General features: G+C 39.1%; 1 protein-coding gene and 2 long non-coding RNA genes across 4 annotated transcripts; 1 reads left to right on the forward strand and 2 right to left on the reverse strand.

Moving 5' to 3' along the window:
• Window positions 1–5,036: 5,036 nt before the first annotated feature.
• LOC116199425 lies at window positions 5,037–9,117 on the forward strand. Its single transcript, XR_004155536.1, has 2 exons — window positions 5,037–5,553; window positions 7,813–9,117. It is a non-coding gene; the product is annotated as an uncharacterized LOC116199425 (long non-coding RNA).
• Window positions 9,118–10,525: 1,408 nt separating this feature from the next.
• On the reverse strand, window positions 10,526–12,160 carry LOC116199426. Its single transcript, XR_004155537.1, has 2 exons — window positions 11,705–12,160; window positions 10,526–11,547 (listed from the first exon to the last, which is right to left on the reverse strand). It is a non-coding gene; the product is annotated as an uncharacterized LOC116199426 (long non-coding RNA).
• Window positions 12,161–20,449: 8,289 nt separating this feature from the next.
• On the reverse strand, window positions 20,450–24,146 carry LOC116199483 (probable galactinol--sucrose galactosyltransferase 6). 2 transcript variants are annotated; one of them, XM_031529835.1, is made up of 7 exons: window positions 23,980–24,146; window positions 23,809–23,867; window positions 22,527–23,624; window positions 22,144–22,394; window positions 21,766–21,975; window positions 21,530–21,664; window positions 20,450–21,419 (listed from the first exon to the last, which is right to left on the reverse strand). In XM_031529835.1, exons 1-7 carry the CDS (start codon window positions 24,119–24,121, stop codon window positions 20,732–20,734), a joined length of 2,583 nt encoding a protein of 860 aa, XP_031385695.1. In that variant the 5' UTR covers window positions 24,122–24,146; the 3' UTR covers window positions 20,450–20,731. The 2 variants fall into 2 exon arrangements, with proteins under 2 accessions (XP_031385695.1, XP_031385697.1); XM_031529837.1 differs by having other exon boundaries at window positions 23,809–23,851; window positions 23,980–24,136.
• Between the last annotated feature and the right edge of the window lie 1,304 nt (window positions 24,147–25,450).

Here is a 25,450-nt window from a genome sequence, read left to right on the forward strand (position 1 = left end):
AATTGAAATCTCACACCAAAACATTTGTTTGTTCCTGCTTCCCAGTTGAAATCCAACCACATGGCTCCGAAAAGCTACGAGAGAGGGCAGAATATAATAGTTCATACATCATTTAAATTTTTACAGGCTATAACTTAACTGTAACGTAACCATTTCATCTCACAATTTTTTGATTAGATTGTATAATATAAGAAAATGGTATGTGCATAATATATCGATTATAGCTGTAATGTAGTTATTCCAGCATGTAGATATATTTACAGGACTATACGGCCAAAGATAAGAGTAGGATATCAGGCATATGATGTCTATCACTGAAACCGAAGCGTAATAATTGCATCGATGATGTGGTCTAATACTCATAACCCAACCCCTAGACGTTCTCTGCTGGACAAATTCCAAGGCCTTTCCTCGACTAAATATCTCGGAGGACTGTCGTGAGTCGATCCGTGGATGCAAAATAAGAAGTATGCAATTGAAATTCAACCAGCCAAAGGGAGAAGCATGCTATTGAAAATTTCGGAAAACATAGGGGTGTGGGGGTGTAATTTTTGGAAGATGGCCGGCCAATGGGCATTGAGTTTGATGAGTTACGGTAACCTTCACTCGCATTACAAAATAGTCCCAAGAGGGAGGGAAGAGGACAGGTCGACCCCCCGGCCCCACCCCTTAGGGATACTTTTTTTTTTTTTTTAAAAAAAATTATTAAAAATAAAAACTGACAAATGCGGCGTATTCCGATTCCATATGGCTAATTTATCGTTTTTGTTGTACGTAAAAGACAACCAACAGCAAATACAATTGTCGTGGCTCCATCTTTGCTCGTGCACCTGACTTGTCATGTCTCTCATTACACGAGAAAACCTATCTCGATGTCTTCTTATTACTACGTGGGTCCCCTCGGCTGTCATAGGAAGAAGAAATACGCTCTCCGTGGGTCCGTCTCAGCGCTAAGCACAGGTGACATGCCCCCGAGATTAATGCATTTGAGCTATTCACGTCGTAAGCAGTACTGAACCCCCGAGCCGAAATGGTGCAGTTAAAATGCGATTACAAATGTATAATTTCTCTAATTAGAATAAACCTTTTCGGTAGAAAATAATTAGAATGAACTTAAATCCGTAAAATTTGTCTTTGCACTGGAACACACTCATATACAAACACAAAAATAAAAAAGGAAAATGTCAGATTAAATGAGTATGAATTATTCTTATTAGCATTTATATTGCAATTATTTTTGTAAATTATAATAGCTATGAATGTCTTGCGCTAATGAAGGGACAGCTTAGGGGCCATGAGGGTGAGGCCCAAAAGGGTTAGGTGGGGCCACCGGCCTATTGCTTGGGCCATCAAAGAGGCCGATGTACGTATGTACTGGTGGTAGTTACTGGCCCATAAAAAGATTACTAAGGGAAGATTAGCTTTGAGGATGGGATAATGATGTATTAAGCGCGATCAGATGGAAAAACTTGGATTAGTATGAACGTGAGCCATCGGCTTTGTGAAGCCTCAACCTCAAGTGTATTCGGGAAAAGTTCGTGTATTTTTTTTTTGTTCAAATAGCATATGATTCGTACAGTCTAAACATAACAACTCAACAAAAGTAGGGGCGGAATATAAAAATAAACTCTTTCAAACTATTCAGCAAATAGATCCTCCTAAGTTATGTCATCTAACTAAACACAACTTTGTCGTTTTACTAGTTGCTTCGCATATTTCCTTTCATTTAGATGCTTTCTTCATGCGGGCATTCAGTAAATTATACAATGACTTTTTTTAAAAAAAATTTTATCATCCATTCTCTTGTACCAATATGTATATGAGTTCAATTTGACCGAAATGTACCTACACTGCAATTGGCAATACCATAGCTAGAATTATCCGTTACACGCGAACGTTCACTGAAGCCAGAGTTATGCGCTCTTGCGTGCCTGTGGTAAAAGTTGTCATCCTCTATATATTCCTACAGGTGCACTTAATCATTCAAAATTTACAAAAGTATTTATTGTTATGAATAATTTGATTCCTTATCTTTTTTTTACCCCAGTCATCAAAATAAAGCAAGGGAGGTGTGTTCATCTCATTTTGGGGAACAAATATTACTTACTTGTCTCATCAAGACACATTTGGCTGTACCATACACAGCCAGTGATTCAGATTAAAATTCCAAATTGTAAGGTTTCCCTTCTTTTTTTTTTTTTTGGTTTGTTTGTAAAATAGTGATTGAAAGTATCTTTTTCCCTCCTATACGACTTTTCTTTTCCAACTCACACCAAAAGAAAACAAAGTGAATAATACCAGAATTCATATAACATGATAGGATGGGTTGTGTGGGCCTGAACCCAAATTGGGCCTACCCTTGAATTTTTATAGAATTTGTGGCCCATTTGGGAGAGTGGGCCCCAGTGGTGTCAGATCATGGGCCCACCCATCAAACCTTCATCCCTTTCCCCACATCATGTGATCATGAATATCTTATGTTATCCTATTGTTACCCATCTTATTCTATTATTCCTTGGATGTACCCTTAGCCCATCATCTAGAGCAAACACACTATAATGCCATCACTTCAAGAATCGATCACCGGAAAAGCAACATTGGACTCATTACCTTATAATGCTTGTGACGACTCCCCGCCAGAAATGGCAAAGAATATACTCCAAACATGCAAATTATAGATAAGAGGCAGGATTCGATAGTAGCCAACTCACTTTTCTTATAGGTTCAGAAAGCTTGGTACTATTAAATTTTTCAAAGCATGCGTTGGCAACGAGCTAGCTAGAAAGAGGGAACACGGGAGAAAATAAAAATCGATTATGTGAACAAACGTACCCTCTTTAGCAATTGGAGAGGATTTACAATAAGATCAAATACATGAGAGAGAAGCTATATTATATATAAATGTATTTACGTATGTGTATATATAAGGAGACATGATATTTGTTTTTCTATTTTTCCAAATTGGAAATATACAGAAGAGAACAAATGATGGACGTACTTGCCATTGCCATTGGAAGACCAGAACAAAAGCTTATGGTTCTAACCAAAAGCAGCAACTCTCATTGGGTTATTATAACATTTACCCCATTGGTTTATGAACCCTAGAATGATCTCAAATTGCACAAAAACAACAAGAAGTTTGGACTGTTACAGCAAGAAAACCAAATCATAATACATACGCTTTATTATTATTGTTTCACATATAAATTATAAGGGATCTATGTAGAAAAAGGCATGACATAGCAGATTGGGGGACCATAAACTCCCCATACCCTTAATTTATATTTTCCGAAAATAAAATCAAATTAAAGGGGATCCTCCTCACATGGCGGCATGTGATGTTCGTGGCATTGTGTTGTGTAGAACTTTCTTTCACATTTTTACCTTTTAATATCTTCCATTAGTGAATTCTATGCGGGCATTTTGATATTTTGGAATAATTTCATCATTAATATATATCAAAATTATCTCGTCTCTTTTTTTCTCTTTTGCCCGTTTCCTTGATCGATTTTCGTCTATTATAGAAAAGATTTTACCAATTAGAGTGATGCTAGCTATAAGATATAACATCAATCTCTATATATACAGCACACACTCCATATCTACTTTTTAACCTAGATATCAATTTGTGTCGATATATGGTGTTATATCGATTAGTATGGGAAGTTGCTATATATAGTTGCACGGGTCAAGTAATTTCCTAGGTTAATTGCCAATTATTTATCAGCAAACGACAATGCTTGATGGAGCCATATATAACATATGCAATGCCAGTCATATATTGTCTTCAGCTGTTGAATTGTCCTATGATCCATACACGTACTAACTAGACTTGAAACCACGGGGTCCAATATTACAAGCTGCCGGCGTCATAGAATTCCGACGAAAGGTCCGTTGGTAAGTTCCATATAGGTACATAAACTTCTACTGCATACGATTGTGGCTTAATTTACCTCTTAAACCTGAAGGACGGCATAGGATATCCAGTAGTACATACCAGCTGGACGGTCCATACTTGATGGTGCAAAATTTAACCGAGAAATTTTAAGATAATCACAATTTAAAAAAAATTAAAGCTATTCCATATGACATGATTTATTCATCAATTACTCAGAATTAGCCACTTAACTATTAAAAATGTACTTTAGGGATTAAAGGTGAAATCTCGAGGATTCCCCCTACGAGTCGGATTTTACAATTATTAGCAGAGCCCTTAGTTCGCACTTTGCAATATCATTGATCAGTGTTGTCATAATCGAAGAACCGACTATTTATCTATGTAACGCACAACAGTAGTGTCTGTTTCTATCATTGAACTTTACAGCCTTGTTTGAATTCACAATAAAAAAAACTTTAACTTTAACTTAACACACTGCATAATAAAAATACACATTTTCCAAGTCAAAAATTTTAACTTTAACTTTAACTCAACACACTATACAACAAAAACACACGTTTTCCAAGTCAAATTTATAATCTCATCTCATTTGTCTTTTTCCACAATCAAAATCAAAATCAAAATCAAAATCAAAGTTACTTTAACTCTGAAATCAAACGCACCATACATGTATGACGGCCACTAAAAGTAAGCCATATGTACTATACAATATGCAAAGAAAGGTGGACCCGCAGCCGGTGAAATTAAACTTCTATCGAACCCGTGACACATCATATGATTTATTTTGTACGGTGACAGTGACACAGAATTATAATTTCCGGATAGCGGCACCGTAAAATTTTTTATGTTTTCCTCTTTTTCCTCTCCATAACAAGCTGACACACATTTTTGTTGCACGTACATACCCCACAGAGCGCACTCACTAGTCACTTAGTGAATAAAGTTGTGTGCCACTCTTTTTTTTTTTTCCTCTTGTTTGTTGTGTTTTTTTGGACTCTTTCTTTCTTTTCTCTTTTTTCTTTTTTGAAAATAACAACAGTAATAACATAAACTGGGAAAATGATAATTATTTTTTGTGGCAAAATTTAATTTAAAATATACAATGCCTTCGAGATAGCTAAGTATTGAAACCCTACACTACATACACTACAAATGTAGAACTCCCTCTCTCTCTCTATAAAGCTGTGGTCTTCTCAGATTTATATATGGTGTATAGTATAGTGTGGTCCATCAATAGATCCTTTTGTATTCTCTCTCTCTCTCTTGAATTGCTTTCCCTTTCCTCTCTCTATCTCTCTATCTCTCTCTCTGTAATTCTATATCTTCTGCAAGAGAGAAGAAGAAGAGATATGGGAGGGGGAGCTGCTACTGCCATGGGGGAGGTGAAGGGTTTTGAGGTGATATGCTTAATTGGAGGAAGAAGGGTCCGAGTCATGTTCTTCCACAGCTTTCTTGAACTTCTTTAATTCTTCCTCCTTTTGTTTCAATCTTGCATGGATTACTAAAAGAAGAAAGGCCTTTCTCATAGAAGCTCAAGAAAGCTGTGGGAAAACATGGTGAATTTCGGGTCTCGGTTATGTTCCCTCGCTCTCCAAGCGTGATGTTTCTGCAAAGAAATCTTTGCCAAGCTGCAAGAAGGAGAGTCCAAGTTCCAGGTAGGTAATCTCTACACATAATTCGCTGGCTTCCATGTACGATTTAAAAAAAAAATTTGGAATTTTTCGTCTCATAATTCCGTGAATTATTCGGAAAATTGTGGTCAATTTGCAAAAGGGTGCCATGGTTTGTAGCATCTGCGGTGCTTCTATCTTAAGCGTGTCATGTTTTAATCATCTCGTCGCATTTTTGGTACATAATTGGCATAACTCACTAAACTTTGAGGAACTTTATGTGAGAACTGTTCAATTAAAATGCAGTGTGGGTCGTCTTGTATTACTTTTGTTGAATTATCAAGAAGATTAGAAAGAAGAAGTTAATTCCTTCAGTAATTCTAAGCAAACAAAATTAGTTAATGTTCCACCTAATGTTTGAGGAATTTGATACGGAAGGTTCAACTTCCGGTGCGGGTCTTATAGTAGTTAGCAAGCTTCTATTTGTGCTTTAATATAATAAATCAGAGAATTAATTCATGAAGAAGGGTAAGAATTATTAATTGATTTATCAAATTGGAGCCTGGCTTCCTTTCATTTTTTCACGGTAGGTGCGTCCTTTCATTTTCAATACCGTAAAATCTGTATATACTGCAACCCGTCTGAACCATGCATCAAAAGTAGGGGTGAATATCTTATTACTTTATTTCATAAACCCCCTAGTAGTCCGTAAAATCACGAACATTTCGGAGCAGTTCAGAAGATGACTTGTGTATACATTCATTGAACCAGACGAGATAAATGATATGAAGGGTCAAACTAAGAGGGGGCGGGCATCCGTAATTTATAAAATCCAATAATTCATAAGCTGTCATGCATCCGTAATATATATACCGTCACTGTAAATTTTCTGCGAAGAATGACGTAAACGGGGATTTCCTCATCAATTTCTTCTGGCTCCTTTCCATTGCATAAACTTGCAAGGTTGGAGCTTCTGTACATTGAATCAGAATTGGGTGAAAAGGATTGCAGAGAAGATTCCCTCTCACCTTATCACTTCATATATATTTTTGCCCCCTCTTTTTTTTCCCATTATTTTGTGATTATCTGATTTAAATTCTAAAAATAAAATAAAAATAAAAATAAATGAAAAAAGGGAAATAGGGAGGGAGGAGGAGGAGTTGAAGTTCTTCCTGTTGGGGGCCATTTGGATTTTGTAACTACGTGAGATCTCCTACATTTCCGTGAAAAAGGTTAACTTTTGTCCCTATGTGTCCATCTCGGGATTTTACCCCTCCCCCCATCCTCTCTCCTTTTCTCTCTCTCTCTTACATCATTCCCATCTTTTACCTTGCTTGAAAAATAAGAAATTTCTCCCTTTTCTATTTACCCTTTCATTTGGTTAAATTAAATTTCTCGGGTACTTACTTTTTTTTTTTATAAGTAAAATTCTTTGTACTTTGACATTCATTCATCATGCTAAATCCAAAGGGTGACTACTCGATTCAAAAGATATCTCTCACAATCGAGTATGATTTAGATTATCTTTATTTTTTTTAATCACTAGTATCTATTAGTCATACCCAAATATGTTCCAGTTACAGGTTTAGAATACATGAACACTTCATCATAATGTGAATTTCGAAGGGGATTTACTTTGACGATTGTTTGATTGAACCATTTCATGATGTTAGGAAAATCTGTAAAAGTGTTGTATCTGAGGACATCACAAGTTGCAGGTTACGCTTAATGGTGCATTTTGCTTGCTAGACGTTCACGTGTAAAGATCGTTGAACCCTATATAAATATACTATATCGTGTCTGTTACAACAGTATTTATTTTCTTTTTTTTATTTTTTGCTGAATTGTATTGATTGGAATTACAACGAAATGTATACACACACACACATATATATGTATGTAAGTGAATGTACACACATATAAAGAACATAATTGAAGGGCACTCGTCTAATATATCATTCATCTCTCCTTAATTTGTGTGTTTGGTTGAGTTGAGGAAAGCTGTTAGGAAAGATAAGAGAGGCTTGGAAAATTTTTCCAGATTAAGGTGATATATACCATCTTTGAATGGTTGTTGAGAGCTTTCTTCATTGATATTATCAGTCTTATCATGTTCTCTCTTGACAGCTGTTAGCTAGCTAGTCATGATTTACTCAGAATCAGTAGTTAATTTCTCTTTCGATGATTAGAGAAATAATTGTATCATTAATTATATATAGCTGTCTGTACTTATTGCCTATATATTCCCCTCTATCTTCTCATTTAAGATGAGATTTCCATTTCCTTTATGTTTTGTCCTTTCAGCACTAGGAATCAATTAAATCCGGTCTTCAAATGCTTGGTAAGTCTTAATATATACAGTCTCTATGTCTTCACTTATCTCGTTTTGAAAACCTGGTTTTCGATTTGCTTAGTGACATGACATGTCTCTTTGCGATTCTTGTAACACATCCATTACATGTTGTAGGCAATGTGCATCTTCTGAGAATGCCCGAAAGTCGGAATTTGATGCATTAGCTTTGGTTTTAATTTGCTTGGTCCAAGTTTTTAATTAAGGAATCATGACAACAATGACTACATATAAGGTAGCTCGGCATGAATTCAGCACCCGTTCCCATTAATTTTATATTTAGTATGTGAAAACCCATAGAAACATCTAGCGCATGTATATATGTTATGATCTTTTGACAGGTAACTGTTTCCATGAATTGTATATCACAGAGCTTCCTGTCATATGGATGTTCCTTTTCCATTTGCATATATCGGAGGATTCTGCAAGGCAATAGAGTTTTGGAAACTCGTAACCCTTCCCTATGTTTAGGTTTTTCAGTATTTGTAACTGGCCGGAAAGTACTGATCCTAGCTTGGTCCAAAGATCTCCCATCCACCGTGAGTTTAGGTTTTTTGACCTTCACCAAGACGAAGCGTCTTGTAATTAGTTGCTGATTTTTTATCATTTGCAGCAATATTGTTCCTTTGAATTCTTTAGGTTTTTTTTTTTTTTTGGGGGGTAAGGAATTCTTTAGGCTTTTAAAGTCATGCAAGCTGAAATTTATTATTCTCCTTTTACCCATTAGTGGCTGACCTAACTCGAACCTGAATTAGCAACAGCCAGTCTGGACTTCCGAATTAATATGTTTGGTCTACATCGAGAAAAGAAAAGTTATTCTCCAGAGATAAAGAGGAGATTGATGTGTGTCAGGGCCCAAAGGGCCTCAGAATTCGTTCTTATGGGTCATCTTTGGGCCACAAGCATGGGTGTGAGGAAAGCTGGCATGTGTGTGTGTATATATATATTGGATACAAAATGTAACTCGTAAACCAAATGTAAAGATCAGGTTTTCGTCGGCAAATTCAGCGTGAAGCAATAGACATACTCTTCCGTGGTCACTATAACTCTATTGGAAACTTGCGTGGGACATAAAAGACGGGGTGGTTGAGCCATTGAGTCATCATCGATTTCTTCAAGCTTTTAATCAACAATTACGTTAGTGGGGATGTATGAAATCTGGCCTTTTGGACAAAGATCAGACAAGCAAATCTTGCCTTTTGACTGATTAGATGATTGTCTTAATGTAATTATTCAAGTGTTTTGCCACTTGAAATGAACCTTTCTTATCCCAAAGGCATTGCCAAAGAGATGTTTGATCATTTAAAGGTAATTGATAAAAAGCTACAAAGCATTAGAGAGCAAAAACTGGTGCTGTCTTTGTACGGTCCACTGACTATTTTTTGTTTAGACCAAAGACGACAAACATATAAGATGTAAATTTGCCACCATGCCCGATTAAAATGTCCAATCAGCTTCCCATCTAATACTTCTCTTTAAATTTTTTTTTTTATATCATTGGCATTGTTGAACCTTTTTCTTTTTCAAATGAAACAAGAAAATATTGGATGATCTTCACTTGAGTATTGACTTATATCTCAAGTCACGAAGTGATTCTAATGGATTTTAAATCACTAACTATTAGTTAAAGTAAGTTCATTTGAGACGTAGTTTACCAAGTACAAAATATCTCGTGGATAGGCAACATATTGCGCAATTTGAACGTCTCCGAATAGTTTGTCCTTTTTTAATTTTTGTTGTCCATCATGAATATACATTTTTTAACATGATGTAAACAGCAGAAAGAATCGACCCCAGACATTTCCTGCAGGTCAAGTAAGACAAGACCACAATTCACGCACCTTATCTCTTTAAAGGTGATTCCTTCCACTAATATCAGATATTCCTATTTCAGATTGAATTATATATGTCCAATTCACATGTTGATTGCATACAAATTAAAATTCTTATGGATTAAGTAAACTTTAAGCCACTCATCCTTGTTTGGGAAGGGAATTAAAAACCTGTATCTCCTCGTTGATTTGAGATTCTCCACAAGAAAACTCTTTAGACGTTTTATTTCGTGTTGAATTTTACTCTCTTGTTGGGAAAATCTCTGCGAGAGGAATAAGCTGATCATTTCGTGTTTTTTTTTTGGTCCTTATTTGCGTAGCAATTCATCATCAGATGTGCAAGGTTCTAACATAATAACCATATGTCCTCAAGGATCGAAAAGAACTTAGTATGGTTCTACCATTCTAGGCCTTAATTTGATGCATATATATATATATAGAGGCTTCTAATTCCCTTTTATTGATTCATACTTTAAAAGAAAATTTGAATGTCTTTATTCGTATTGAATTATGAATTCACCAGAGTTCGAATATATGCTTTCTTTGAGTTACCTTTGTCTTCATAAGGTTCAGCATCATCATAAAAGTTTTCACCTAACCATTTTGGCTTCAAAGCCTAAAACAAACCTGTGGGGTTCCTGAAGTCGATATAAATTATCAAAATAAGTGACATTTAGGACCATCTTGCCTCATGATCGGCCATGGAAGACAATTTATGAAAATGAGAAAATTAGAGGGAATATCTGTGCTTTCTTCCCCCTCTTTCTCAAAGTATATCGTAGAATCTGGCATTACCGAGTACCGATCTAGTATATATAAATCAACATAAGCTATATGCTGCATGAAAATTTTTAATAGTCAAGATAACGCTCAAGCAAATACAAGGTAGGTTATTAATAAAGGAGATCATGGGTGGTGTCCCAGGAAGAACATGAATGGCAAAGAATTAACTGTTCAATAATTGGTTGACCGACACAGTACAACTTTACAGATCATACGAAAGAGGTCAACACACAGCCATTGTCACTTGCAGATACGTAGGATCAATGCTCTTTGCTCCATCTGGGAATCTTCCTGCCATGAAACAACCACATGGAGGCCAGACTCTTGACAAAATGTAAGAAGCAGGCTATACATAGATTACTTGCAATTCACAATCAACAAGTTCGATACGCCACCGGGAAGATTCTATATAGCTTGTCCCCATTAAACTATCTAATCTGATCTGGACACACAAACGCACACGCACACGCACACACACACGTGCAACATATCGGAATGGAGCCATCAGATAAAATAACAAAATGTAGCTGATCTCACAAAAATATATTGTGCAGACTAATCTGCAATCAAACAACAAACTGAACTTAGCAACCATCTGTCATGTCAATCTCTAATCTAATATGATAGGGCATGTCAATTCAATGCAAGAGTTTACATCATGAAGCAGTTGAAATTTACCTCCTTGAGAAAGGTAAGTGACAATAATGAAAGGGATCCGTGTATAAAGGCAATATAGACTTTAATTCACGGGATACATGATGAGGGGAAAACATGCTTAGGAAATTGAACAAGATATTCAGAGAGTAATTCGATCCATAAGAGATTAAGAATGGTTTTTATCAAAGATTAGTAGAGATCGGGAATAATAGTCCTCGCCTTTGCTTTTACGAATCAAGGATAGATAGATCCACAAATATGCACGCAAAAGAACTTGTATTTTATGCATTTACACCAGGAAAAGAAATGAAGATTTAAATCCATGGATATTATGACGAAAAATCAATCTCTCAAGAATCATCCTCGACTTAATTCTTTATGATTAGGACATAATATTCCGTAGATTTCTCCAGCTAGCTGCAACACAAACAATAGTCAACGGATAATAGATATGTTTAACAAGATCTTCAGTAGATCTGAAATCATACGGAATAAATTAAAATTTTTACTTACAAACAACAAATTAACATGAAACTAGCTGATCGAGATATATATTCTGATGGAGGACATATACCATATACACCATCGGTGTAAACCCCATCAAAGCCTGGATTTTTCCTTGGCCCTCCGTGTAACTTCCCACAGCTTTATTGAACTGCAATGTGAGAGCTCCCAGAGATCGGCTACCGGATTCGTGAACCCTATAAGCAGTTCAAGAAAGCTGTGGAAGGCAACAAAGAGAGCCACTCTTCTCTTGTTTCCCTTGCCTCTTGGTCGGTACCGAGGTCGATCCATACAAGGTATTTGGTATCTCAGGATACCTATGTGGGATAGGCACACTAGCATAGATCGAGCGAGCGAGCAATTATCGATCAGGTTAGGTGGAGAAGATGAGGATGAACAAAAGAGAGGGAGTGGGAGGAGCGGATAGATTAGATAGATAGATGAAAGGGGAGGAGGCTAAAAGGAAAGGTGGAGGAGGAGGAGGGATAGTTTGTGTGTATTGGAGTGGAGGAAGGGAAGAAGGGAGGGTGAGGATATTTATAGGAGGGGGAAGGAAGTAAGGGAAGGGAGAAATATATAATTTATACGTATATCAATATAATTTTTTTCACGAAGGAAATGTCATTTTTTATGGGTTTATTTGGTTGGCAATCCCAAGGAGAATATTGGGCCTGAGATTACTGAGAATTCCCTCCCCCACCTTTTCAGCCTATTAAAAAGCTGACTTCACCATCCCCATATATTTGTTATGATTTGGTTTCCCAATTTTTCACCCCCTCCACTCCTTCAACCAAAAAAAAAAAAATAATTTGCCCTTTTAAATAAGAACCCTAAAGTTTTCTTTGGCAGAGAAAATTGTTGCAAAACAGACTCACTAAATTTGGGCGGTGAAGTCACCCAAAAAAAAAATATTGGGTGGTGAAATGAGGGTGTTCTCTATATCAAAATATCACTACCACTAATTTTGAATTGAGTTCATAAGTTAAAGTATATTCTTACTATCAAATATGGTGGTTTAGTAATTCTAAACATACTCTTATGTGATTTGATAACTTCAAAATTTCAAATTTAAATTCTCTTCATGCACTTGGGTCAAACCATTTGCTATAAATATGCTCTTTGGTTTTAGCATGATAGACACCGACTTCTGTTAATTATGTTAGGTTGATAGGATAATGCTCCAGCTGGTTGTTCTATTTGTCTGAAATAATCGCGATTGAACGCGAGAGTTCGAACATCTCGTAGCAGAAAACGTCGATGTCGCAACTACTGTTGTCCATCTTTTTATCTATAAAAAATATTGAAGCATAGTCTTGAGTAGATCTATAAAGTACGGTTACGTATAGGCTGGTGTGACGAGAGTGGTGTTGTAGCTCTGTCATTGACGTGGTAAAATTTGATAGTTATTCGCTAGAGGAATATGATAGACATAATTAGTCCTAGCCAGGAGGGGTGCCATGTCGATTACTTTCTCATGTCCCAATGATATTGTGGCAATTTCAACCAAACAATAGATTTTGGAGGCAAATACCGAGTCGTTCCTCTGATACTATGGTTTTGAGTCGTTTCAACTAAGACAGTGACAGTTGGATACGAACTATATATGTGTGTGTGTATATATATCAACAACAATATAAATGATCTTAGGCAAAATTTTCCAAATTAAGAGGAAACACATGAGCAAAGCAATAAAGAGCTTCCCTTTTTTGTTTTGTTCATTTTGGATGTTAAAAAAAGAAGTTATATTTTGATGACAATATATACATTACAATATAATTCACAAGTGAGTCATCATCAATTTACGTGCGGTTGGGATGGAAGCTGCTCCCCGCATCCAACGGTAGGCGGTCACCGTAATGGGGCACATAAATGGGGCCGAGTTCATTTGTCCTCCTTTGGCCATGAACGGAACAAAAAACCTTTCTTCTTCTTCTTCTTCTTCTTCTAATTTTATATTAATACAAGTAGGAATAATAATAATAATAATTACATAAACATATACACACACACTGCAGGCCCTACAAAAGGAAATGGGATTACCCTTTTGATATTTACTAAAAAAATTTAAATAAAAAAATCCTTATGAAAATGAATTGGTAAAGAAAGCCCGAATGGATTCTTGTTTTGGGGGAAAAAAAAGAGGTTAATTAGTTTATTATGGTCAAATGTTGTCGTGGAACTTCGTCCTGAATTTGCTCAATTTCGGGATGAGGGCTTTCGCAAGGAATGAGAAGGGGTGAGAGCATGTCGGCTATTTGGTGATATATAAAAAATATTTACTGAATTTTTCTGAACGTGGAATATTGAAATTAACAATCTTGTTTTTTAGTATAATTACAATTATTAATTTAAGTTTATTATTTGTACTATGTGTATTGTTCATGCCGACACTAATTCATCAGAATCTAGATACACTCGTTTTCCAAAATCAACTCTTGCAAAGTCGTATGGTTAAACATTAATTTATCATCAGTCACGTTAAAAATTGTGCGAAAGTTCAAGTAAGAGATTCAAATTTGATAGTTTTAAGTAACAAAAATCTTTGATGGCATCACAATATTTTCGAATCGTTCCTGCCTATGCAAGCCTAAACTTATGTCTTCATAATGGGCTTACAATTTTTAAAGAAGTTATTCATTTTCATTTGGCATGTAATTAAGTGTAATATAACAGATTAACTTTATCAGATACGACATGGTTTTATTAACTATTACTCAACAATCAATACTTCCCCTCATGTATGGGCTAGATTAGTTTTGACAGGTTATTATGTGGACAATTAAATGAATGCAAATGCATACAGGTATCGAACTTACACTTTGATACCAATTTTTTTTTACTAGCCCTATAGGTGGTTGGACGTAGGCTCATCGCAAAAACTTGAGCTCATAGGTATGCTGGACCTGTAATTTTCTTATAAGCTCATGGTTTTAAACTTAATTTCTTTCAATCATAGCATATTAAATATAAAATATGCTATGACTTTGTTATTTATTACTCAAAATTTTCATATAGTCATTTTGACTTGAATCCCACTTCCCTCCATGGACGCAACACAACTTGCAACATCGAACTTCACTTGGAGTGGGAAATCGATTGATTTTTGTTCTTTTCAACACGGAGTAATACTAGTATTTTTTTTTTTATAACTGTTGATTCTTTCATTGCAATCAATCATATGTACAAGCAATACAAAACTCAACACTCATCCAAGAGCAAAGAGAATGCTCGCATTCAATGGCACGTAGGTCAAACTCTCTGCTAAACAAAGTTAAACGCTCTCAATGGCATGTAGGCCAAACTTCGCAGCAAACAGAGATCTGCCCACATTATATTTGAGATTAGGAAAAGACCTGCAATCTCTTGACACAATACAAAATTTTCTTGACCATAAGGGAAGGGATTGGCATCACCTCCTTCTTGAAGAATCTCTTGCTTCTTTCAAACCAGATGCATATATACGATAGGATCAATTTCAAAATGATTGTGTCCAGCTTTTTTCCCTTTTTGAGCAAGAAACCAATCTGTCTCAGTTTTCCAATCAACCAAAGATCTACATATATTATTCCAATCCTGCTCATAATGCTCACCTAAATACTTTTAGTAACTATATACAAGAGAAAAAAATGAATGTTCCATATATTGTTTCTACGAACACTCCACAATATTCACATTGAACATCTGAACCAGCTTCCACACGTGCATTCCTTCCTCTATGGCAAGCTCATCATGCCAAAGCAACCAACGCATAAAAGAAACATGAGGAACGCAGCCATGAAACCATACCAACCCCCTCCAGTTTGCTTTTGTACCTCAAGGCTCCAATATGTCCCATGCACTAGCTGCAGAAAAGAAACCAGATTTGATAGTTTCCAAACTACTGAACCCACCTTCCAGATTCTTAGCTGGGAAACCGGGGCTTGGATTAATGAGGACTGCAGATCATTACTCCTGGGCCAACGCCAACAACCGTTCCTGTAAATGAGATTCACACTCACAGTAGCCCTTCTTGGAATAGAAGGAAAACAACGAAATCCTCCATCACAATAACAGGGTACCAATTGGTAGTCGAGGATCATACCAAAAATAGGCTCTCGAACCATTACCAATTCTACATTCGATAAGAGACTTCACAACTACTCTAAGCTGCAATATTTTTCTCCAACTCCAAGAACAATCTCTTGGACATACTATAATACATTTAGTATGTCCCTTGGCTTTTTTTCTTCTTTTTTTTTTGGATAAAAAAAAACCAGTTATATACCAAGTATAAAATTAGAGGGAAAAAAACAAAGGGGGATTAATAAATAGTAATAATGAGAGAAGCGGTCAAAAAAATAAAATAAAAATAAAAGATAATATAATTGATAAGTTACAGAGACAGTCTAGCTTGGTGTGTCCGTACATGGATGTAGATTGGGGACAAGTTCATGGGAATACATGTTCTGTGCTGTCAGTGGATCACCTAAAAGCCACTGTCATCCAACGCACACTCTGCCCCGACAAACCTCACTTTATTCACCATCGTTTTCTCTTCTTAATTTTAATTTTAATTTGTTTTTCTTCTATTTAATCCTCGAAAGCTTGTCTTCTTCCCTCTACCCTAATCCAATATGCCCTTCCACCAGCTTCCACATCTCCGTTTAAAATAACCGAAAAAAACAAAAGTTGACCATAAATTATGGTCATCGGCTGGATGGGTCACAGATCTGAACATGCAATTAAAGCAATTGTAATGCAGTTTATATCATGCTTAAAGCCAACATTCATAGTACCATATGACAATGGATTCAAGATCTGTTTTATCGTGTGCTTTCGCTCGTTGCAATTTGCCACCCCTTAGTTCTCGCTTTTCTTTATCTCTAAAGATAGGATGCCCTACCACCCAACATCTACTTCATCTCCATTGTCCGACCATCCGAGAATTCCCGTGAGTTTTCGAGATGGGGAGCCTGAAATATATGATTGAATAAGTCCTCCTCTATATGTTGCTAGTCGAGGACAACTCCTTGCCCTTTCAATTCATTTCTAGAGTTAAAATCTCATTCAATAGTTTTTTTCTGATCTAATATACGATAATCAATAGAAAAGGCAAATCCCTTACACATGATACACCAGATCTGGCTCCCGATATTTAAAAACACACGGTAGCTCGTCATGAATCTACAGAGTTGCACACTGTTAGAGAAAAAGTGGCGGTGGTAGAAGATAATTTGTCCCACACCGGTTGGGAAAAGAAAAATGGGACAGTTAATATAAGACAAAGGCCCAGCAACTCATTGGCTTAATTTTTTGGATTGTAGATTGGCTCAAATTCAAATTAGGCTCACTTTATTTGAAAATTTATCCAACTAGTATTAGAGTCCAAGGTTACAATCATAACATGTATGGATAGGTTCATACAACCCGTAGGCTCCAGTGTAATCGTAGCGTGCACCTTGAGCAAGCACTCGTTGTGTGCGATGTTGGACTTCGAAGTGAAACGGGTGTGATTAAGTCGTGTGTATACACGAGTGGGAAAAGAAAAATGGGGCAGTTAATATAAGACAAAGGTCCAGTAATCCATTGGCTTATGCCTTTTGGTTGCAAATGTGCTCAAATCCGAATTAAGCCCATTTTATTTGAAAATTTATCCAACTAGTCTCAGAGCCCAAGGTTACAATCCTAGCATGTATGGATAGGTCTATACGACCCGCAGGCTCCATTTTCAAATAAAATGGGTATAATTCGAATTTGAACTCATCTGCAACCCAAAAATTTAAGTCAATGGGTTACTGAACATTTGTCTTATATTAACTGTCTAATTTTTCTTTTCCCAACCGGTGTGGGACAAATTATCTTCTCCCACCTCCACTTGTTCTCCAATATCTTGCCCTTACGTGGTATCGTGTCGTCTTACACGTGCCACGTGACCTAAACCAATCGACGGGAGTACTCGTGTATACACACAACTTAATCATACCCGTCTTCACTTTGAAGTCCCAACATCGGACACAACGGGTGCCTGCTCGAGGTGAACGCTATGCTTAAACTCGAGCCTACGAGTCATATAGACCCGCCCATACACGCCCAGGATTGTAACCTTGGGTTATGATACCACTTGAATAAATTTTCAAATAAAATTGGCTTAATTCGAATTTGAACTCATCTTCAACCAAAAGCTTGAGCCAATGAGTTACTAGACCATTATCTTATATTAATTGCCCAATTTTTCTTTTCATAGCGAGTGTGGGACAAATTGTCTTCTCTCGCCGCCACTTTTTCTCCACAACACACAATGGATCCATTATTATCAGCTTGAAAAGATATTTTTTTTAATGAATCAAAAGGGTGGTAGTAGTAGTGGCGATCTTATTGCCTCTCGTTATATCATATTTGGACTCTCATGGTCAATCTCGAACATATAAGATGAACTGAAAAATCAGGGTACACACTGCCACTATCATCGTAGTACTATTAAAGACATAGTATAGTTTGGACAAGTTGGTCCCCTCCAAACTCAGGCATAGAGAGCACACTTCTAACAAATGTTAATCACAAATGCGAAGAAGAGATTCAAACCTGTAATTTTAGAGTTATCAAATCACATGGAAGTAAGATTGGAACCATTAGATTACTACTTTTGATAGTAAGCTTGACAAGATTGGATGAGACCTTGGGGAGCCAATTCCGACATTATAAGCATGACAATATTGTATGTGCATGAACGTGGCTTCTACTTTCTCTTACATAAGACCTGGCACGATGATTTGTTTAAGGTTGGGAGATCATTGGATTATTCTATAAGATGTATTTAATGGGAATCATGCTGTTCATTGTCAGCTAAAATGGGCACCTTATTAGCTGGACTTGGGGGGCTAGTGGTCCCTTAAAAGCCTATCCTAGTTGTCTAGCTTATTTATCGACAGGCTTTCCTCAGCAGTATAAAGTGGTCTTCCAGATCATATAATCTACCACTCCCTTGCTTCGGATTGGGTCGTAATTTGATCTACGAATCCCGCATTGCCATCTGAACGAGATTATTGGAAAAGCAGGACTTGCCATCGAGGCATAGTCGGTGGTCCAGCTGATGGTAATTGTGTTATGTTGTGGGGTAACTCAGAAAGTTCCATTGGAATGTCTACACGGCCCATGGGCCCATCAAGGGTATAAACGGGCCCGCAACTTCCCTATTTCAAGACCTTTGACTAGCCCAATTCCTTAAAAGATGAGCTGTTGTTGGACAGCTTCCTGAGAGGAACAATTTTCTGGGATTGAACATTGAATTAAGAGGAGCTTTTTCTCTTCCGTTCTATCTGAGATCAACACAAACTCAAATTTCAGTTCGATTGACATGATATCCTGTATTATCTTTTACCGTGAATTTGAATTCGGTTCTCTTCTCTCTTTTTTTTTCTTGGTAAATTTCGACGATACCTCTTTATAGTTTTTAAAATGATCAATGATATCTTTTTTCAAAATTAATCACACACCACTTTTCATTTCGCTGATTTCTACTCTCTTTTTTTTTTCCCTTAAATCGGGTCAGATTTGATTCGAGTAAAGAAATCAAATTAAGGGTCAGTTTATGTAGTTTTGTGACATGGAATCTACGCGACAAGGTGAATGTTCTCTTAATGTCACATTAGCAAAATAAGGGATGATGTGGGCTAATTTTTTTAAAGGAGGAGTGTCGCTTGTCATTTCACAAACCATAGAGGATGTCGTTGAAATTTACTTCCTTTTTTCTTTAGTTTTTTGATTCAATGACATGGATGCACAGTGCAGGAGGATTTACTATCATTCCGGGAAATAGTTTCCCTTGCTTTCAGCGTTAAGCAACTGCTAAACTGGATTTTTTTTTTTTTTGGGATTCTTGCTGCTCCTTGCAAAATTCACTTCACATCTATCAGATTAAAGATGGACATTTCATTGAGATAACTTGTCTTTGGTAGCTAAGAGGTACTGACAATAATGATCCACATAAAAGAACTGCATAGTCCAATACCATCATACTTACGTGCATCATTAACCAATGGGATTGGAGAGCAAGTACTAATATTTCCGATCAATGCATTTCAGTTAACAGACCTGAAGTAACAAAGTCTTGGGGTAAAAATAGTAGTTGGCGTAGTTATCGCCCTTAAATAATTTTTATGTTTTTTAACATATGGAACCTTATGAACAATGGAGAAACTCCATGGAAGAAAAATTAATGATTCATATAAATTACTTAATGGAAAATGGCCCGAATAAATCCAACCAGTGACTAACAATCCAGTTATACACGTATATCATGCCAAGCCAACCAACATATAAAGTATACACCGGGAATACATCGTGTGAACCAAACGGACTTGTGCCACTCCGCACTCCCAGCTCTTTCGCTCTCAAGCAATTATTGGAGGAGAGCATGCCAGTTACTGTTCAGGAATCCAAATTGTAGTCCCTCTCCCAGAAATGGCGAGTGCAGCAGCCAAATACTTTATCTAAGCTCCTAGGCCAATGCCATTGACCGTCTCCAAGAACACTACCCACCTTAGCTTCAGGAGGAATTGGGCGAAAACAGGATAAAACCATTGGAAGATGCCAAACCGGTAGCCAAGCCTCAAACCAGAAGGATACCTCACTTCCGGTGCCAATGTTATATTTAATCAATGGCTTATGTAGTCTCTAAGTTGCAGGAGTTTCCTCCAACTCCAAGAACGATCGCCTGGTACACTAGATCGTTGAATATGAAAAATGTTTGAACTTCTACCTTGGACCGATATTGAAGAGACATGACGAATTTAGCGTCTAACGAATGACTGTCTTTTAATGGAAGTTCATTAAGATGTGAACACAACTGGAAAAGGAACAAGCGACCTCCATAGCTCTTCATTAAACCTCGTCAGAGATGGGCTTAGTACCATACAAAGGGGAGGGACTACGAGATGCTAAGCATGCTTATTCCTCATAATTCCTAGTCACTTTGCCTACCCCTTTCACATGACCTGAAGAGCCCCGTGAACACTGATAGCAAAAGATCTACCACTCCCCAAGGGTGAATTGATTATCTCACCAATACTAGCACATTAGTTACATCTCTTATTTCCAATTATTGGGAATTAAGATTCACTCATAACTCAACTTCAATGAGGTGAACTCTCTGGCTCTCGTTGGGCAATTGAGCCAACTCCAGAGTAACCAGGCCAGACGATGAATTGTATCCGAACTCGACCTCTTTCGAGCCCAGAAGGCACCTCCTCGGCTTTGCCGAAGAGTAGGCCCCGAACCTTCCGCAGCCCTTGGCTTCAATGTGAACAACTCCCACCAGCTCGTTGCTGCGGTTCTCCACTCTCTCCTCTCCCAGACCGGTCCCTTCGTTACCATCCTCCAACTCGAATAACTTGGCCCCTCCTTTGAGTTCGTAGTTCAGCCCTTCGATGGCCCCGCCTGAGTTGAACATGTTGATCAGCCCGATCGGGGCAAATCTGAAGCCAGGGGCCAAGACCTTCACGGGAGTGACAGTCAAGACCTTGTGCTCAAGGACCTTTAGGGACACAGGCATTGAGACGTTGTAGGGCAAGATTATGAGTTCACCGCTCTTGTGGCAGTAGACAGCGCAATCACCAGTCCACTCAGCAGAGTCTGTGGAGGCCTCGCCGATCAGGTGAACATCTCGGCCTCGAATGTAGCCCGTGATGGACTCGGACTTGGTCGCATGGAATGTGTTCTTCCTCTCTGCTAGGTTGTATGCTGCTCCTTGGCAGTTGTAGACTCCGAGGATGCCTGTGTACTTGTTCATGTTCCATATCTTCAGCAAGCTGGACCAAACATAATGTTTCAGAGTCAACTCAATTTCCTTCACTGATAATTTGTAAAATACAAAAAATAAATCCATAAAGAACAGAATACTAAAATTCGGAATGCTCACCTGACACCATCTCGGGCTGGGTCAGAGAAGAGGCAGTCACGGGTGGGTCGACCGGGCAAGCGGGCTCGGAGCACTGACCCATCGGGTAGCACCAGCTTCTTGAGGAGCTCAAAGTTGTGCTTTCCGGGCGCATCACTGTCGAAAAGACACAAGAACAATTCCTTTTAGCCAATTGTTTAAAATCACACAGATTAGACATGTAATCATGGCGGGAGTCCGCAGATATTATTTTTTACCTGACATAAACCGGGCCACCGCTAATTGCTCGGGCTGAAGCATGGTATTCTGCAGCAGGGTGGACAGAATGGAACATGTCCCAGTCGGGCTGCATGATTTCACCCAAGAAGACACTATTGTATGCCACTGCTGCTATGTGGATAGTGTGCGAGACAGGGTCTCTTGGGTAGAAATCGTCGGACGCTCTCACCACTGCAGTCTGCTTGGAGCTGTTTGGCACCGAGTGAAAATAATTCTTGTTAGAAAAATATTTAAATGACGTGAAATTAGAAAATCTGAAAGTACTTAGTAAAGCTGGAATCACATCGAAATAATATGCTACTGAATGTATCGATTGCATTACAATCAGGCATTTCTACCAGAAGTGAGAGATTTACCAGTAGAGCGCATCGGTGTTATGACTCATGCAGGCGATGCAGCCATTGTCGGGGAAATTGCGGGCCACGGAAGCATCCAGTGCCTGGTGGTACTGACGGGTCAGCTCGACCCGACCACCCAACCCTCCACCGAGAGTCTCCAGGATGCACTGCACGTCCACCTTCACCCCGTCAATTCCTGCACTTGCCAAGTAGCTATGCAGCTCGTTGTAGAACCTGTACACCTCCTTCGGGTTCATCAGCCCCAGACCCTATAGTAACAGAACCGTAATTGCAATTTAGCAATGCATGAATAGACAAATAAACTTGGTTAGTTGGTTGATGAAGGAAAATAATTTTTTTTTTTCCCTTGAAAATGGAAAACCGAAACAAGGAATCCCTACCTGCAAGGCCAACGCGTCGTTCTTCCAGGCGGGCTCATGCTCGATCACACCCTTCGACAGCATCGGGTACTTCATCAGCGAACCATACTGTCCAGGACGTACCCCGCCCCAGTACCCGGTGATTGCGTGCCAAACATACACGTACTTCAGCCCGTGCTTATCCTTTGCGGTATTTACAATGCTCTTAATCCCCGTTGTGGGATCCTCCTTCTTCTGGAATTTTGCATTCTCCTTGATTCCAGTCAGCCTGAGCAGCGGCTTCTCCTCTTCTGGGTCGCCACCCACAGACTGCCATCCATCGTCAATGATCACGAACTTTGGCGGGGTCCCACCGGTGGCCAAGCTGGCAAGACCGGCCTCGACCCCTTCCTGGGTCACGTCCTGATAAAACGCGTCCCAAGTGCACCAGCCAAAGTAGTCAACTATACCCGGAAGCTTCTTCTCATGCCGCAGGCGGAATGTCTTCAGATGGAATTTGACAGCCCTCATCGCATCGTATATTGCTCCGAACGGATCAGTCCCAGCATGGATGAAGACCGAGTGTGTGAACGATGACGATTTGGTGTCGCAGTCTCCACTCTCAAGGCAGAGCTCGAGCTCATCCCGTTCATTCCCTTGCAAGCATGCCCTGAATGAGCCCTCGATCAAGGGGAGGAAGACGGTGTACACAATCTGGTTCTCCTCATTCCCGCTCTCCGATTCCAGATGGGACCCGTCCTTGGTCTCGACCAACAGGAACTGGGTCTCGAGCGGGATCTCACTCCCCTTATCGCCCATCTTCTGGGCCATCCACCAGAGCTTGAACCGGAAGCATGCCATGAACCGGACATCCCGGAGGGTCCCAAGGGGAACAACCTGGCGGCAGTTCTCCTCATCAAAGACCGCCCCAAGGAAGACCCCCTCCACTGGACCGGAGTCAGAACCAGATTTCGGGATCACATTGTCCGGCACCCCTGTCAGGATGGTCCGGTCCTTCACGATCAGCTTCCGGTCTGCAATCCGAACTGCCGGCTTGATCGTCATCTCTCCTTTTTCTCTTTCTCCTCCTACTTTACCTTCTTTGTCTGCCTTCTCGAAAGGGGGACGAACCTCGCCCCTCTGCATTCAAACCATAACCCGCACGTCAATCAGATCGACTATTACAGATTCGAACCACCCAATGCTTATTCTCAGAACTATATAATGAACAAAATCAGGAATTTTGACTGTTCTACTTCATCAAAGAACATATCAAAGCAAATCGATTTCTGTTCAAGCTGATTAGGTCGGGAAGCCGCCGTACCTTGAAAGCCGAAACCGAGAATGCTCCCTTAGAACAAGAAAGCCTGCAATTTCCGGAACATGAACCGGACAGAAGAGACCTCGTTAGAACATCTCTAAGACGTCACGAGGTCTCCCACACCTCGATAGAGATTACAAAGAAATGAAGATCAGAAAGGACGAGACAGTATACCAGAACAAGAAGATGGCTTCTGGGTTGCGTTTGAGATGGTGAGAGAATAAGCCAATGAAGAGGACAGTGACGAGAAGAAACCAGCGGGAGGTGCCGTATTTATACCCAGAGATCTGGAGCTGTAGCCCAATCGAGACCCCATTGATAAATCCTTCAAGCTTTCTCTCTGTACCCCTCCCTCTCTCTCTCTACGAAAGCCCTATTTCGTCTCAGCTCCGGCCTCCCTTATCTAATCCAACGGCCCCGAAAATATCTTCCCCGCCCACCTATCGGTCTTCTGACGGCGGATCCTCCCGCCACGTCAGATCCACGTCAAACCAATCCAGAAAGCAGCCCCGAACTGCGAAGGAATTAACTAATATACCTACCCGCCTCTGAGACGCCACCCGAGGTTTCACGGATCTTCGGTGAAACTCGACTGACGTGCTGACACGTGACGGTCCTCCCCTACAGCGGCGTTTGACTTTGGGTCGCTGTTCCCCCCACGTGGCGGTCATGATTGATGGCTGAGATGCGCATGGGTGCATTATCATTTCCCCGCAATTATTTGGTCCGGCTGGCTGATCTGTGTCCACGTTTAAATGTGTTGACCTTTACTCCATCACCGGTGGGGAACTCCGTGCACTCGGGCGCATGGACCCCCGAGGCACAGACTTTCAGTTGGTCACTCACAAACTCGACAGGAGGCGGGGCATGCACCCAGATCTATGGGTAGTTCGCCGGTGGCACCAGCATCATTGGAACTGTGGTCGGCACCGCGTGGGGCGCTGCTGGGATGTGCCCACGTGGCGCCAGCTCCTCATGGGTTCATTCGACGGTTGAAATCTTCCTGTCCTGCTTAGCTTCCCGATGATTTTCCTGCCAATTGGACAAGAAATGGCCAAATTTCTTTCTTTGTGCGTAAGCATGTAAAATTTGACCTACTTTGCCTCAATTAATCACCCCCACTGGAAATTCTACGACCGAGGGGAGAAAATATCTTCCCCATTCCTTGTTATGACGGGTTATGTACGAGGTACTCACAACTAAATCGTTATTCTTTTTTGGTCCATAACTTAAATTGTTTTCCTGACGCAATCGTCCATTCAAATTTTATTATGTATTTTATAGCTTGTGATAGTTCCGGGTAACTCAACATTGATGCATCACATTAAAATGGCCTTTGCTGGTGGTGCAATGAGTACATTGTTATTTTTCTATATGTTTATATTTGAACCTTTTCCTTAGCGTTCTTTAGTTTGTATCTGTCAATTAGAATGAGAACCAAAAAAAAAACTGATTTAGGCATATGGTTTGCCTAAATTTCAGTCTGATTAATTACTATTCAAATATTCATACTCAGAATCCTACTGAAGAAAACTATTGATATTCAATTTGATGCATAGACAAAAATTTCCCTCGAACATACTAGACAACAATATATTCCTTTATACATATATATTCCCCTCGAAGAAGATAAAAGATAAAAGTT

This window comes from Punica granatum, chromosome 3, assembly GCF_007655135.1.
Source record: "Punica granatum isolate Tunisia-2019 chromosome 3, ASM765513v2, whole genome shotgun sequence".
In the NCBI taxonomy this organism is placed as follows: domain Eukaryota; kingdom Viridiplantae; phylum Streptophyta; class Magnoliopsida; order Myrtales; family Lythraceae; genus Punica; species Punica granatum.